Source organism: Salvelinus alpinus, chromosome 10 (assembly GCF_045679555.1).
Source record: "Salvelinus alpinus chromosome 10, SLU_Salpinus.1, whole genome shotgun sequence".
Lineage (NCBI taxonomy): Eukaryota > Metazoa > Chordata > Actinopteri > Salmoniformes > Salmonidae > Salvelinus > Salvelinus alpinus.
The window spans coordinates 18861398-18876520 of NC_092095.1; the positions used below are offsets into that span (position 1 = coordinate 18861398).

The following is a 15123-nucleotide window of genomic DNA, read 5'->3' on the forward strand; positions in this document are numbered from 1 at the left end:
ATATAACCTAGACAGTAAATTATATTTACTAGAAAGTATACTATATTTACTAGAAAGTATACTATATGACCGAGAAAGTATATTATATTTCCTAAACAGTATATTATATTACCTACAGAAAGTATATTAACTGTATACAGGGAATGAATACAAGTAGCCGGGACAGGGACAAGGACAGGGATACTCACGGGACACGTTGCTCTGCTGCACAGTGTTTTTGCACCCCACATTGGACGGTGTTTTCCTAAAGACCCGGGTCAACAGGTGGGCACGCTCGTTCAGACTGGAGGGGAGGAGACAGACAGGTCCGTCCATCAATCACAGAACACACAGACACTCAGTGACAGGTCACAGCACCAATCACCCGGGAGACTCTCTGTTACTGACAGGTTAACACGACCAACAGGACAGGTGGAAGTTCTACTCAGGAGACTAATTGTGACCTAATACTTCCAGAAGCCTTCCTTTCCTGAATGTCACTGACTTGCTACACTAGACGTACAGTGTGAGATGCTCATATTCATTCAATGAAACCATAAGCAGCTCAGGTCCGCTCTGGTTCCATGTTCAACATAACGCTCACGTCCCAGAACACTGGATAACGTGGCGCGCGCTCTGCTCTGCTGGCCAAAAGTTACTTGTCCAGTGTAGCAGGAAAAAAAACTACTGTGTTCCTGATACCCCAGTGTAGCTCCTATGTCAGTCTGTTTGACTACCCCAGTGTAGCTCCTATGTCAGCCTGTTTGACTACCCCAGTGTAGCTCCTATGTCAGCCTGTTTGACTACCCCAGTGTAGCTCCTATGTCAGCCTGTTTGACTACCCCAGTGTAGCTCCTATGTCAGCCTGTTTGACTACCCCAGTGTAGCTCCTATGTCAGTCTGTTTGACTACCCCAGTGTAGCTCCTATGTCAGTCTGTTTGACTACCCCAGTGTAGCTCCTATGTCAACCTGTTTGACTACCCCAGTGTAGCTCCTATGTCAGCCTGTTTGACTACCCCAGTGTAGCTCCTATGTCAGCCTGTTTGACTACCCCAGTGTAGCTCCTATGTCAGCCTGTTTGACTACCCCAGTGTAGCTCCTATGTCAGTCTGTTTGACTACCCCAGTGTAGCTCCTATGTCAACCTGTTTGACTACCCCAGTGTAGCTCCTATGTCAACCTGTTTGACTACCCCAGTGTAGCTCCTATGTCAGCCTGTTTGACTACCCCAGTGTAGCTCCTATGTCAGCCTGTTTGACTACCCCAGTGTAGCTCCTATGTCAGCCTGTTTGATTACCCCAGTGTAGCTCCTATGTCAGCCTGTTTGATTACCCCAGTGTAGCTCCTATGTCAGCCTGTTTGACTACCCCAGTGTAGCTCCTATGTCAGCCTGTTTGACTACCCCAGTGTAGCTCCTATGTCAGCCTGTTTGATTACCCCAGTGTAGCTCCTATATCAGCCTGTTTGACTACCCCAGTGTAGCTCCTATATCAGCCTGTTTGATTACCCCAGTGTAGCTCCTATGTCAGCCTGTTTGACTACCCCAGTGTAGCTCCTATGTCAGCCTGTTTGACTACCCCAGTGTAGCTCCTATGTCAACCTGTTTGATTACCCCAGTGTAGCTCCTATGTCAGCCTGTTTGATTACCCCAGTGTAGCTCCTATGTCAGCCTGTTTGACTACCCCAGTGTAGCTCCTATGTCAGCCTGTTTGACTACCCCAGTGTAGCTCCTATGTCAACCTGTTTGATTACCCCAGTGTAGCTCCTATGTCAGCCTGTTTGATTACCCCAGTGTAGCTCCTATGTCAGCCTGTTTGACTACCCCAGTGTAGCTCCTATGTCAGCCTGTTTGACTACCCCAGTGTAGATCCTATATCAGCCTGTTTGTGCTATCATGCCAACTCTTTGTCACTAATTGTCAATGACGGCAAGGGAGTTGGCACTTGCAAGAGCACAAACAAATCTGGGACCAGGCTATCATTTCCTCATCTCCTTTCCTTTATGGACACATATAGGTGAAAAGACTGAATCTGTTTCCACCATATTGCTAAGACCTTTCAGACCTTCAGATCTGTGGTCTTGAAGGAAAGAGAGAAGTGAGAATAGATTATCTAGTTCTATTAGGGTTAAAGAAGTCAGTCTGGCATCCACCCCTGCCTAGACCTGACCCCAAGATAAGTCTACTTTTTGATGTGATGACCAGAGTCATACCTGATAGGGTAGAGTCTAGGCCAGGGGTGGGCAAACTTTTTGGCTCGAGGGCCATATTGGGATTTAGAAATTCAACAGAGGGACGCATTTTGGGGGGGACCAATTGTTTGTTAAAATCAATTTGCAGGGGCCTCCCGAGTGGCGCAGCAATCTAAGGCGTCACTACAGACCCGGGTTCGATCCCAGGCTGTGTCACAGCTGGCCGTGACTGAGAGACCCATGAGGCGGCGCACAATTGGCCCAGCGTCGTCTGGGTTAGGAGAGGGTTTGGCAGGTCGAGATGTCCTTGTCCCATCGCGCTCTAGCAACTCCTGTGGCGGGCCGGTAGCATGCACTCTGACACGGTCGCCAGGTGCACAGTGTTTCCTCCGACACATTGGTGCTGCTGGCTTCCGGGTTAAGCGGACAGTGTGTCAAGAAGCAGTGCGGCTTGGCTGAGTCGTGTTTTGGAGGACACACGGCTCTCGACCTTCACCTCTCCCGAGTCCGTACGGGAGATGCAGAGATGGGAAAAGACTGTAACTACTAATTGGATACCACGAAATTGGGGAGGAAAAGGGGAAGAGGGGGGGCCATACTTTTGCCCCCCCTGGTCTAGGCATTTGTCTTGGCTGGTACTGAAGAGCAGATTGACATTCAGTTAATCCAATCACATCTCATTATGTGACTGACACTATTTTTCCAGACAACACACCATCATCGCTCCTCTACCTCAATGACCAAAATAACCAGCCCCATTCCTGCCCTTGTTAACACACACACACACACACAAACACACACACTCCCCCAGCCTTCCTCTCTCTCAATCCTCCTCCTACCCATCTTCCTCCTCCTCATCACTAATGGCAACGCTAAACATTGTGATAACGGTCTGTATCCAAATGGAACAGATCGTTTCCTCCTAATAGAATGCTTTTACAGGATGCTCCTCAGATTGTCGAATTCCGCTGTGGAACACGGTAGGTTACTTCTCTAGATCAGGCAGCCAATAAGGCCTTATATCATCACATGAGAGGGGTTTTCCTAGCACGGGCCCTGATTTGATCCACAGAGTGTGTGGACCGGTGCCAGCCTCCCCAAGGTCACACTTCTGAGCAAGCAGCTGGGACCCGCTCCTTACGGTACCACAGGGAACCTAGAACTGGCGTGTTTGGCAAAGCCTGAAATAAAGTTTTGCAACCGTATCATTCGCCAAAGAAAATGAGGTCTGCTAAATGAATAATAAGGTGAATGATTGAAGAATGAATGGATAGACGAACACATGAACAAATAAACATAGAAATAGCACATATTTAAACTATGACTGAATCCTGCTGCATGTCGGCCCCTGTACTGTCGCTGTCTGGAAGGGCATTGAGACTTCAAACAGTCCAAGGATGCGCCACATCTAAATACTTCCCCAGAGAAACTTTGGTCCTCTACCTTTCCCACCCCCACCCTCGTCCCAACCCTCTCCCGTTATGAAATACAAATACAGATGTGTGCGTTTCTCCTCTGTTCCTCTCTGAAACTCCTCCTCAGTGTTATCCATGGTCGTTGCTGGGGCCCCTCCTGGTTCCTACACATGTTTGGGAGCAGGTTAAGCCCAGGACAAGGCCCTCACCTCAGGGCTAGGGAAGGCTGTGCGCGTCCCCTGTCCAAAAACAACGCCCTGCCTCCCCTCCCTGTCCCTGAGCACCTCCCCGCGCCAGCTCTGTCCAAGCCAGTTCTCTGCTCTGGACAGGATTGTTAGCCGTCTCACTGGATGACTGAGGACTATTGTTCCTGCCCAAAGCCCACCAAAGTGCCCCATCCCCAGCCAATATCCCACATAACAGCCCCTCAAATGGCCAAACCTCAGTCTTCCATCTCCCACTCCACTTCTCAACCTAATACCTACAATGTTCTAAACCCAATCTAACGTTTTCCACCCTGAGCTGTTCTACTGCTTCTCTTATGACAGATATGACTATAAACACACAATACAAACTAACACAAACGGCTCTCTCTAACACACAACCACAGAAGCTACAGTACGCCCAGTCCACACACCCAGTCCTTACAGCAGTGGAAACCTGTCCACTTCCTGACTCGAGAGAATCAAATGGAGGGATTGAAAAAAAGACGGAGAAAGAAAATAAAAACATATAACATGAGACATGAGTACTGAGGTGGGTGAGAGAGTGAGACGAGGGGAAGAAAGAGATCACCACACACAGGTCAGAGGTCACACAGTTAGACAGGTCAAACCAAGCCAAGGTGCTACCTGTGTGTGTGTGTGTATGTATGTGGGAGTCTGTGCCCTGAGCTGTGGGACTAGGGGACCTCAGCTTTGGCTTTGGCCCTGTGGATGGGTCAACCAGGTTACCAAGAGGTTACCAAGAGGTTACCAAGAGGTTACCAAGAGGTTACCAAGAGGTTAGAGGGCCATGGTTACAGCACTGGTCTTCTCTCATACAAACAGTCATATAAACACGCACATTAATCTTATAGACTCGTAACAAAATCCTTGAAGGGTGTTTCCCCTCAGTCCAAGGAATTATCATGATCTCTGATACGGCATGAAAATGATATTAACTATGTCACAGTAAATTATGTAGAGCTCCCGTCTGTGGCCTCCCAACTGTGATCCCATGATGCAGTGTGTGTGTGTGTCTGACCTGCGTCCGCTGGCGTCTCGGAGCACAGCGGCCCCCGGGTCAACAGCCCTGGCCTCCAGCTCCTGGACCTCTTCCAGAAGAGACTTCTTCACAGTGCGACGACCCCTACAACACATTCACAGGGTTCTATTGCTTATTAGTCCCACCAGGATTTCACTGTTTCTTTGGTGATATCCGCAGGCAAAAAGGCTTGATTTTGCTGCAGCAATTCTGATTTAACCATTTTATGCAGTAAAAGTGATGGTGATTGGTTAAAATTGCAAGTCCTCTTTTTGTAGTGTGGTGATCAGACAGTTATGTGATTTTTTGAAATGTGACTTTTTTATGTTTATATAATATGCATGTGTGTGTTTCAGACCCCTTACATTTTCCCACATTTTGTTACATTACATCCTTATTCTAAAATTGTTTAAAACAATTTTTTCCATCAATCTACACACAATAACCCATTATTTTTGCAAATGTATAAAAATATCACATTTACATAAGTATTCAGACCCTTTACTCAGTACTTTGTTGAAGCACCTTTGGCAGCGATTACAGCCTTGAGTCTTCTTGGGTATGATGCTACAAGTTTGGAACACCTGTATTTGGGGAGTTTCTCACATTCTTCTCTGCAGATCCTCTCAAGCTCTGTCAGGTTGGATGGGGAGTGTCGCTGTACAGCTATTTTCTGGTCTCTCCAGAGATGTTAGATTGGGGTCAAGTCCTGGGTCTGGCTGGGACACTCAAAGACATTCAGAGACTTCTCCCAAAGCAACTCCAGCGTTTTCTTGGCTGTGTGCTTAGGGTTGTTGTCCTGTTGGAAGGTGAACCTTCGCCCCAGTCTGAGGTCCTGAGCGCTCTGGAGCAGGTTTTCATCAAGGATCTCTTTGGACTTTGCTCCGTTCATCTTTCCCTCGATCCTGATTAGTCTCCCAGTCCCTGCCGCTGAAAAACATCCCCACAACATGATGCTGCCACCACCATGCTTCACCTTAGGGATGGTGCCAGGTTTCCTCCAGACGTGACTCTTGACATTCAGGCCGAAGAGTTCAATCTTGGTTTCATCAGACCAGTGTAGCTTGTTGTTCATGGTCTGAGAGTCTTTGAGTGCCTTTTGGCAAACTCCAAACGGGCTGCCATGAGCCTTTTACTGAGGAGTGGCTTCCGTCTGGCCACTCTACCATAAAGGCCTGATTGGTGGAATGCCGCAGAGATGGTTGTCCTTCTGGAAGGTTCTCCCATCTCCACAGAGGAACTCTGGAGCTCTGTCAGAGTGACCATCGGGTTCTTGGTCACCTCCCTGACCAAGGCCCTTCTCCCCTGATATCTCAGTTTGGCCGGACGGCCAGCTCTAGGAAGAGTCTTGGTGGTTCCAAGCTTCTTCCGTTTAAGAATGATGGAGGCCACTGTGTTCTTGGGGACCTTCAATGCTGTAGAAATATTTTGGTACCCTTCCCCAGATCTGTGCCTCGACACAATCCTGTCTCGGAGCTCTACGGACAATTCCTTCGACCTCATGGCTTAGTTTTTGCTTTGATGTGCACTGTCAACTGTGTGACCTTACATAGACAGATGTGTGCCTTTCCAAATCATGTCCAATCAATTGAATTTACCACAGGTGGACTCCAATCAAGTTGTAGAAACATCTCAAGGATGATCAATGGAAATAGGATATATCTGAGCTCAATTTCGAGTCTCATAGCAAAGGGTTTGAATACAAATGTAAATAAGGTATTTCTGTTTTTTATTTTAATAAATGTGCAGAAATTTCTAAAAACGTGTTTTCACTTTGTCGTTATGGGGCATTGTCTGTCGATTGATGAGGAATTAGATGTATTTAATCCATTTTAGAATAAGGCTGTAACGTAACAAAATGAGGAAAAAGTCAAGTGGACTGAATACTTTCCGAATCCACTTTACCTGTTCATACGCATGTAGGTATTGATTTTGATCGTACATATGCAGTGTAAGTGTGTTACTCACGCGTTCCAGGCAAAGTCTTTGAGTAGACAGGCTGTTGGCACCAGGACCAGCCCCAGCCAGAAGTGCCAGCAGTGCATCACCCTGTCAGCCTGCAACAAACACACCCAACATCAACATCACACACACCCACCGTCAACATCACACACACCCACCGTCAACATCACACACACCGTCAACATCACACACACCCACCGTCAACATAACACACACACACACCCACCGTCAACATCACACACACCCACCGTCAACATCACACACACCCACCGTCAACATCACACACCCCCACCGTCAACATCACACACCCCCACCGTCAACATCACACACACCCACCGTCAACATCACACACACCCACCGTCAACATCACACACACACCGTCAACATCACACACACACCCACCGTCAACATCACACACACCCACCGTCAACATCACACACACCCACCGTCAACATCACACACACCCACCGTCAACATAACACACACACACACCCACCGTCAACATCACACACCCACCGTCAACATCACACACACCCACCGTCAACATCACACACACCCACCGTCAACATCACACACACCCACCGTCAACATCACACACACCCACCGTCAACATCACACACCCACCGTCAACATCACACACACCCACCGTCAACATCACACCCACCCACCGTCAACATCACACCCACCCACCGTCAACATCACACACACCCACCGTCAACATCACACCCACCCACCGTCAACATCACACACACCCACCGTCAACATCACACACACCCACCGTCAACATCACACACACCCACCGTCAACATAACACACACACACCGTCAACATCACACACACCCACCGTCAACATCACACACCCACCGTCAACATCACACACACCCACCGTCAACATCACACACACCCACCGTCAACATCACACACACCCACCGTCAACATCACACACACACACCGTCAACATAACACACACACACACACACACACACACACACACACACACACCCACCGTCAACATCACACACACCCACCGTCAACATCACACACACCCACCGTCAACATAACACACACCCACCGTCAACATCACACACCATCAACATAACACACACACCATCAACGTCAACATAACACACACAACGTCAACATAACACACACAACGTCAACATAACACACACAACGTCAACATAACACACAACGTCAACATAACACACACACACACACACACACACACACACACACACAACGCCAACATAACACACACAAGGTCAACATAACACACACACAACGTCAACATAACGCACACGTCAACATACAGTCACACACACAACGTCAACATAACGCACACACACACAACGTCTCACACACACACACACACATCTCACACACACGTCAACATAACACACAAACACGTCAACATAACACACACACACGTCAACATAACACACACACACAACGTCAACAACGCACACACACACACAACGTCAACAACGCACACACACACACACACACACACACACACACACACACACACACACACGTCAACACAACATCAACATAACACACAACGTCAACACAACGCACACGTCAACACAACGCACACACACACGTCAACACAACGCACACACAACACAACACACAACGTCAACACAACACACACACACAACGTCAACACAACACACATACAACGTCAACACAACACACACACAACGTCAACACACAACGACAACACACACACACAACGACAACACACACACACAACGACAACACACACACACACACAAAACGTCAACACACACAACGTCAACACACACAACGTCAACACACACGTCAACATAACACACAATGTCAACATAACACACAATGTCAACATAACACACAATGTCAACATAACACACCCACAACGTCAACATAACACACACCAAACCAACATAACATTCACACCACACCAACATAACATTCACACCATATCAACATAACACACACATACACAACATAACACAACATTCCAGCAGCAAGTTAGACAGATACTCTTCATTGAGTAACTACTAGGGTCTCCTCCCTCTGTTATCCAGCTGCAGTCAGTCACGATGACCTCTGACCTCTAACCCTGACTCTCGGGGTTAATCATCCTCTCTGCCTCTCTCTCAATCAGCTACATCTTCCTTTCTATCTCTCCACTCAGATTCTCTCCATCTGTATGTATTTCTCTTTCTCTTGAAGCGTCTGTTTCTTTATTCATCTCTGCCTGTTGTCCACCTTGACTAACACCTCCACGTATACGTACATACACACAAACACACATTCTCTGTCTGTCCAAACACCAACACACACAGACACGGTCTCCGACAAACACCGACACAAACACAATTATTAGAAGCGTTGACAGAGCCCTCAACGAACAGCCCAGTATTCAGTATTCATCCCTTATAGGAAGATGAATGCAGAGATAGGGGGAGCAAGGGAGAGGAGGTCAGAATGTGTGACGGGGGAAGCGATGCGGAGAATGAGAGGAGCGGGTGAGGTGGGGTGAGGGAGGGGTTGCGACGGGGAGAGAGAGGTGGGGTGAGGGAGGGGTTGGGACGGGGAGAGAGAGGTGGGGTGAGGGAGGGGTTGGGACGGGGAGAGAGAGGTGGGGTGAGGGAGGGGTTGGGACGGGGAGAGAGAGGTGGGGTGAGGGAGGGGTTGGGACGGGGAGAGAGAGGTGGGGTGAGGGAGGGGTTGGGACGGGGAGAGAGAGGTGGGGTGAGGGAGGGGTTGGGACGGGGAGAGAGAGGTGGGGTGAGGGAGGGGTTGGGACGGGGAGAGAGGTGGGGTGAGGGAGGGGTTGGGACGGGGAGAGAGGTGGGGTGAGGGAGGGGTTGGGACGGGGAGAGAGGTGGGGTGAGGGAGGGGTTGGGACGGGGAGAGAGGTGGGGTGAGGGAGGGGTTGGGACGGGGAGAGAGAGGTGGGGTGAGGGAGGGGTTGGGACGGGGAGAGAGAGGTGGGGTGAGGGAAGGGTTGGGACGGGGAGAGAGGTGGGGTGAGGGAGGGGTTGGGACGGGGGGAGAGGTGGGGTGAGGGAGGGGTTGGGACGGGGAGAGAGGTGGGGTGAGGGAGGGGTTGGGACGGGGGGAGAGGTGGGGTGAGGGAGGGGTTGGGACGGGGAGAGAGGTGGGGTGAGGGAGGGGTTGGGACGGGGGGAGAGGTGGGGTGAGGGAGGGGTTGGGACGGGGAGAGAGGTGGGGTGAGGGAGGGGTTGGGACGGGGAGAGAGGTGGGGTGAGGGAGGGGTTGGGACGGGACGGGGAGAGAGGAGGGGTGAGGGAGGGGTTGGGACGGGGAGAGAGAGATGGGGTGAGGGAGGGGTTGGGACGGGGAGAGAGGTGGGGTGAGGGAGGGGTTGGGACGGGGAGAGAGGTGGGGTGAGGGAGGGGTTGGGACGGGGAGAGAGGTGGGGTGAGGGAGGGGTTGGGACGGGGAGAGAGAGGTGGGGTGAGGGAGGGGTTGGAACGGGGAGAGAGGAGGGGTGAGGGAGGGGTTGGGACGGGGAGAGAGAGGTGGGGTGAGGGAGGGTGAATGTGTTTCTCAGTTCCCCAGTTGGACGGAGCAGCTGCAGGGGTTATTCATGTTCCTAATTTCTGACACAAATTGAATTAATGGTCTGAAGGGGGCTGAGACCCCCCCCCCCCCCCCCCACAGTGGGGTACCACCACACTAGCCCCCTAAAAACCCTCAATCAGGGGGTCCCCCATAGACACACACTCACCGGTCCTCCACCAGCCCTGCACAGCCAATCCCACCCACTCTAGAGTCAACACCTCCAGAGCAGGCCGTAAAAGCCTGGGGCTCAGGTGACGGCGCAGCAGGTGCAGAGGGCCTGCAGAGCGGGCTGGCAGGGTATGAATCTCCCTGGGGCTCCAGCAGTGCTGACATGGAACACCCAGAAGGCCAGCCGCCCTGGCGCCGGGCGTAATGAAGGGTTATTATCCCCCACCATCCCATTACCAAAATGACTGACACGTTTGGGGAGAGCTGGGAGGTGGAAAGCACTAAGTCCATATAGAACAGGTCCACAGAGCTGTTTCTAAACTATTATGACATATTTACAGCATGGTCTGAGGCGGGGGTTTTGGGGCTGACCGCACACCTCTACCGGGCACCTCAGCTTTTCAAGTCAACAGGGCACTGTGGACGCGGCTTCATTGAACAGAAGAAGAGACAATTTGAACCATGAGGAGGAGGAGGAGACTTGCCTGGCCTTGCATGTCAGGAGCGATGGGGATGGACGGCCAGAAAGTCGAGTAGACCGTGAAGAAGAGCCCCCAGAGAATCATACTGCCCCACACCGCCAGGTGGGAGAACTATAGGGAGAAAAGAGGGGGAGAGAGAGAGGGAAGGGAGGGAGGAGGAGGACGGGGGAGAGGGAGTGGACGGGGGAGGGAGGGAGAGGAAGAAGAAAGGAAGGGAATAAAATAGAGGAAGTGAGGTCACATAGTTAGTTACTGTACATACTGCATATAGACAACCTTGTCCCTGAGTGTCGCCCCTCCTCTCTGTGGCTCTCCCCTCCTCCCCGTCCTCCTCCTCTCTGTGGCTTCCCCTCCTCCCCCGTCCTCCTCCTCTCTGTGGCTCTCCCCTCCTCCTCCTCTCTGTGGCTCTCCCCTCCTCCCCCGTCCTCCTCCTCTCTGTGGCTCTCCCTTCCTCCCTAGTCCCCCTCCTCACTGTGGCTCTCCCCTCCTCCCCCGTCCTCCTCCTATCTGTGGCTCTCCCCTCCTCCCCCTCTGTACGGGGCAGTGGTGGAAAAAAGTACCCAATTGTCATACTTGAGTAAAGGTATAGATACCTTAAAAGAAAGTTACTCAAGTAAAAGTAACCAAGTAAAATACTAATTGAGTAAAAGTCTAAAAGTATTTGGTTCTAAATACACTTAAGTATCAAAAGTAAATGTAATTGCTAAAATATACTAAAGTATCAAAAGTAAAAGTATAAATCATTTCAAATTCCTTATATTAAGCAAAGCAGACGGCACCATTTTCTTGTTTTTAAAATGTATGGATAGCCAGGAGCTCCAGCACTCAGACATCATTTATAAAAGATGCATGTGTGTTTAGTGAGTCCAGATCAGAGGCAGACGGGATGACCATGTGCTGTATTGATAAGTGTGTTAATTGGACCATATTCCTGCCCTGCTAAGCATTCAAAATGTAACGAGTACTTTTGGGTGTCAGGTAAAATGTATGGAGTAAAAAATACATAATTTTCTTTAGGAATGTAGTGAAGTAAAAGTTGTCCAAAATATAAATAGTAAGGTAAAGTACAGATACCCCCAAAAATGACTTAAGTAGTACTTTAAAGTATTTTTACTTAAGTACTTTACACCACTGGTAAGGGGACACTGTGTGAATTCCTATGGGACCCTGCTTCACTACCGGTGGGTTGGGGGGGATGTTATGTGGACAGCAGAACGGACGGGGCAGAACTACCCCCCCCCCCCCCTCACCGCAGTAGGAATGAGCTGAGATGGCTGTAACACATGGCAAGGACTGTGTGTGTATGTACAGTATATAGGGGGTGCTGTCTCTCTATACTAGAGTATACCCCACACTGTCAGCTGTCAATCTGTAGACTGCCATCCATCTGTAGGCTACCATCCATCTGCAGGCTGCCTTCCATCTGCAGGCTACCTTCCATCTGCAGGCTACCTTCCATCTGCAGGCTACCTTCCATCTGCAGGCTACCTTCCATCTGCAAGCTTCTATGTGCTACTATACAGTCGTGGACAAAAGTTTGGAGAATGAAACAAATATTAATTTCCACAAAGTTTGCTGCTTCAGTGTCTTTAGATATTTTTGTCAGATGTTACTATGGAATACTGAAGTATAATTACAGGCATTTCATAAGTGTCAAAGGCTTTTATTGACAATTACATGAAGTTGATGCAAAGAGTCAATATTTGCAGTGTTGACCCTTCTTTTTCAAGACCTCTGCAATCCGCCCTGGCATGCTGTCAATTAACTTCTGGGCCACATCCTGACTGATGGCAGCCCATTCTTGCATAATTAATGCTTGGAGTTTGTCAGAATTTGTGGGTTTTTGTTTGTCCACCCACCTCTTGAGGATTGACCACAAGTTCTCAATGGGATTAAGGCTCAATGGGAGTTAGTAAAAATATTGATGTTTTGTTCCCGGAGCCACTTAGTTATCACTTTTGCCTTATGGCAAGGTGCTCCATCATGCTGGAAAAGGCATTGTTCGTCATCAAACTGTTCCTGGATGGTTGGGAGAAGTTGCTCTCGGAGGATGTGTTGGTACCATTCTTTATTCATGGCTGTGTTCTTAGGCAAAATTGTGAGTGAGCCCACTCCCTTGGCTGAGAAGCAACCCCACACATGAATGGTCTCAGGATGCTTTACTGTTGGCATGACACAGGACTGATGGTAGCACTCACCTTGTCTTCTCCGGACAAGCTTTTTTCCAGATGCCCCAAACAATCAGAAAGGGGATTCATCAGAGAAAATGACTTTACCCCAGTCCTCAGCAGTCCAATCCCTGTACCTTTTGCAGAATATCAGTCTGTCCCCGATGTTTTTCCTGGAGAGAAGTGGCTTCTTTGCTGCCCTTCTTGACACCAGGCCATCCTCCAACAGTCTTCGCCTCACTGTGCATGCAGATGCACTCATACCTGCCTGCTGCCATTCCTGAGCAAGCTCTGTACTGGTGGTGCCCCGATCCCGCAGCTGAATCAACTTTAGGAGACTGTCCTGGCGCTTGCTGGACTTTCTTGGGCGCCCCGAAGCCTTCTTCACAACAATTAAACCGCTCTCCTTGAAGTTCTTGATGATCCGATAAATGGTTGATTTAGGTGCAATCTTACTGGCAGCAATATCCTTGCCTGTGAAGCCCTTTTTGTGCAAAGCAATGATGATGGCACGTGTTTCCTTGCAAGTAACCATGGTTGACAGAGGAAGAACAATGATTCCAAGCACCACCCTCCTTTTGAAGCTTCCAGTCTGTTATTCAAACTCAATCAGCATGACAGAGTGATCTCCAGCCTTGTCCTCGTCAACACTCACACCTGTGTTAACGAGAGAATCACTGACATGATGTCAGCTGGTCCTTTTGTGGCAGGGCTGAAATGCAGTGGAAATGTTTTTTGGGGATTCAGTTCATTTGCATGGCAAAGAGGGACTTTGCAATTAATTGTAATTCATCTGATCACTCTTCATAACATTCTGTAGTATATGCAAATTGCCATCATACAAACTGAGGCAGCAGACTTTGTGAAAATTCATATTTGTGTCATTCTCAAAACTTGTGGCCACGACTGTACAGTACCAGTCAAAAGTTTGGACACGCCTACACATTCAAGGGTTTTTCTTTATTTTTACTATTTTCTACATTGTATAATAATAGTGAAGACATCAAAACTATGAAAACATACATGAATCATGCAGTAACCCAAAAAAGTGTTAAACAAATCAAAGTATATTTAATATTTTAGATTCTTCAAAGTAGCCACCCTTTGCCTTGACAGATTTGCACACTTGGCATTCTCTCAACCAGCTTCACCTGGAATGAGTAGGTGTGTCCAAACTTTTGACTGGTTCTGTATGTCACCATGGTACATTTACATTTACATTTAAGTCATTTAGCAGACGCTCTTATCCAGAGCGACTTACAAATTGGAAAGTTCATACATATTCATCCTGTACTGGTGTTGGATCTAAGCAGTCTATAGGAGTAGTGGAGTGGGAGTAGTGGAGTGGGAGTAGTGGAGTGGGAGTAGTGGAGTGGGAGTAGTGGAGTGGGAGTAGTGCAGTGGGAGTGTGTGTTGGAGAGGAAATCGTTACGGTAAAACAGACTGTACCCTGGTCCAGGCAGTGGTTTCCATACCAGCTTTCAAACACACTGTTACTACCACATACTGCAGAGAGAAGAGAGAAAGGGAGAGGGGCAGAAGGAGAGGGAGAGAATGAGGCAGGATAAGAGAGAGAGAGAGAATGAGGGAGGGGGAGAGAGAAAATGAGGGAGGGGGAGAGAGAAAATGCGGGAGGGGGAGAGAGAGAGAAAATGCGGGAGAGAAAATGAGGGGGACAAAGAGAGAATGAGGGAGAAAGAGAGGTGGGGTTAGTTCACAAATGACACCAGAGATTATAAATATCCATAATGATACTGTAAACAATACCTGTTAAAACACTCAAAGTATAACCGCTGCTCTCAGCCATCTAAACACTCACTAACAAATAAGCAACAGACACACACCGTGCTGAATTTAAGGAACAGAGTGATAGAGAGAGAAGGAGGGAGACTGACAGCAGTCCCATGAGAACACTTCATTACTTCTGTAATGGCCAGT

The 15123-nt window shown here is 48.9% G+C and overlaps 1 protein-coding gene across 3 annotated transcripts in view; it reads right to left on the reverse strand.

Moving 5' to 3' along the window:
* LOC139531642 (phospholipid-transporting ATPase IB-like) overlaps positions 1-15123 on the reverse strand; it is an 87118-nt gene that overhangs the window by 1699 nt on the left and 70296 nt on the right. For all 3 annotated transcript variants that reach the window (XM_071328284.1, XM_071328285.1, XM_071328286.1), the window contains 5 exons: positions 14635-14691; positions 11021-11128; positions 6798-6886; positions 4830-4934; positions 189-283 (listed from right to left, as the gene is read on the reverse strand). In XM_071328284.1, coding sequence (XP_071184385.1) covers positions 189-283; positions 4830-4934; positions 6798-6886; positions 11021-11128; positions 14635-14691 — 454 coding nt within the window. The remainder of the gene's footprint in view (positions 1-188; positions 284-4829; positions 4935-6797; positions 6887-11020; positions 11129-14634; positions 14692-15123) is intronic.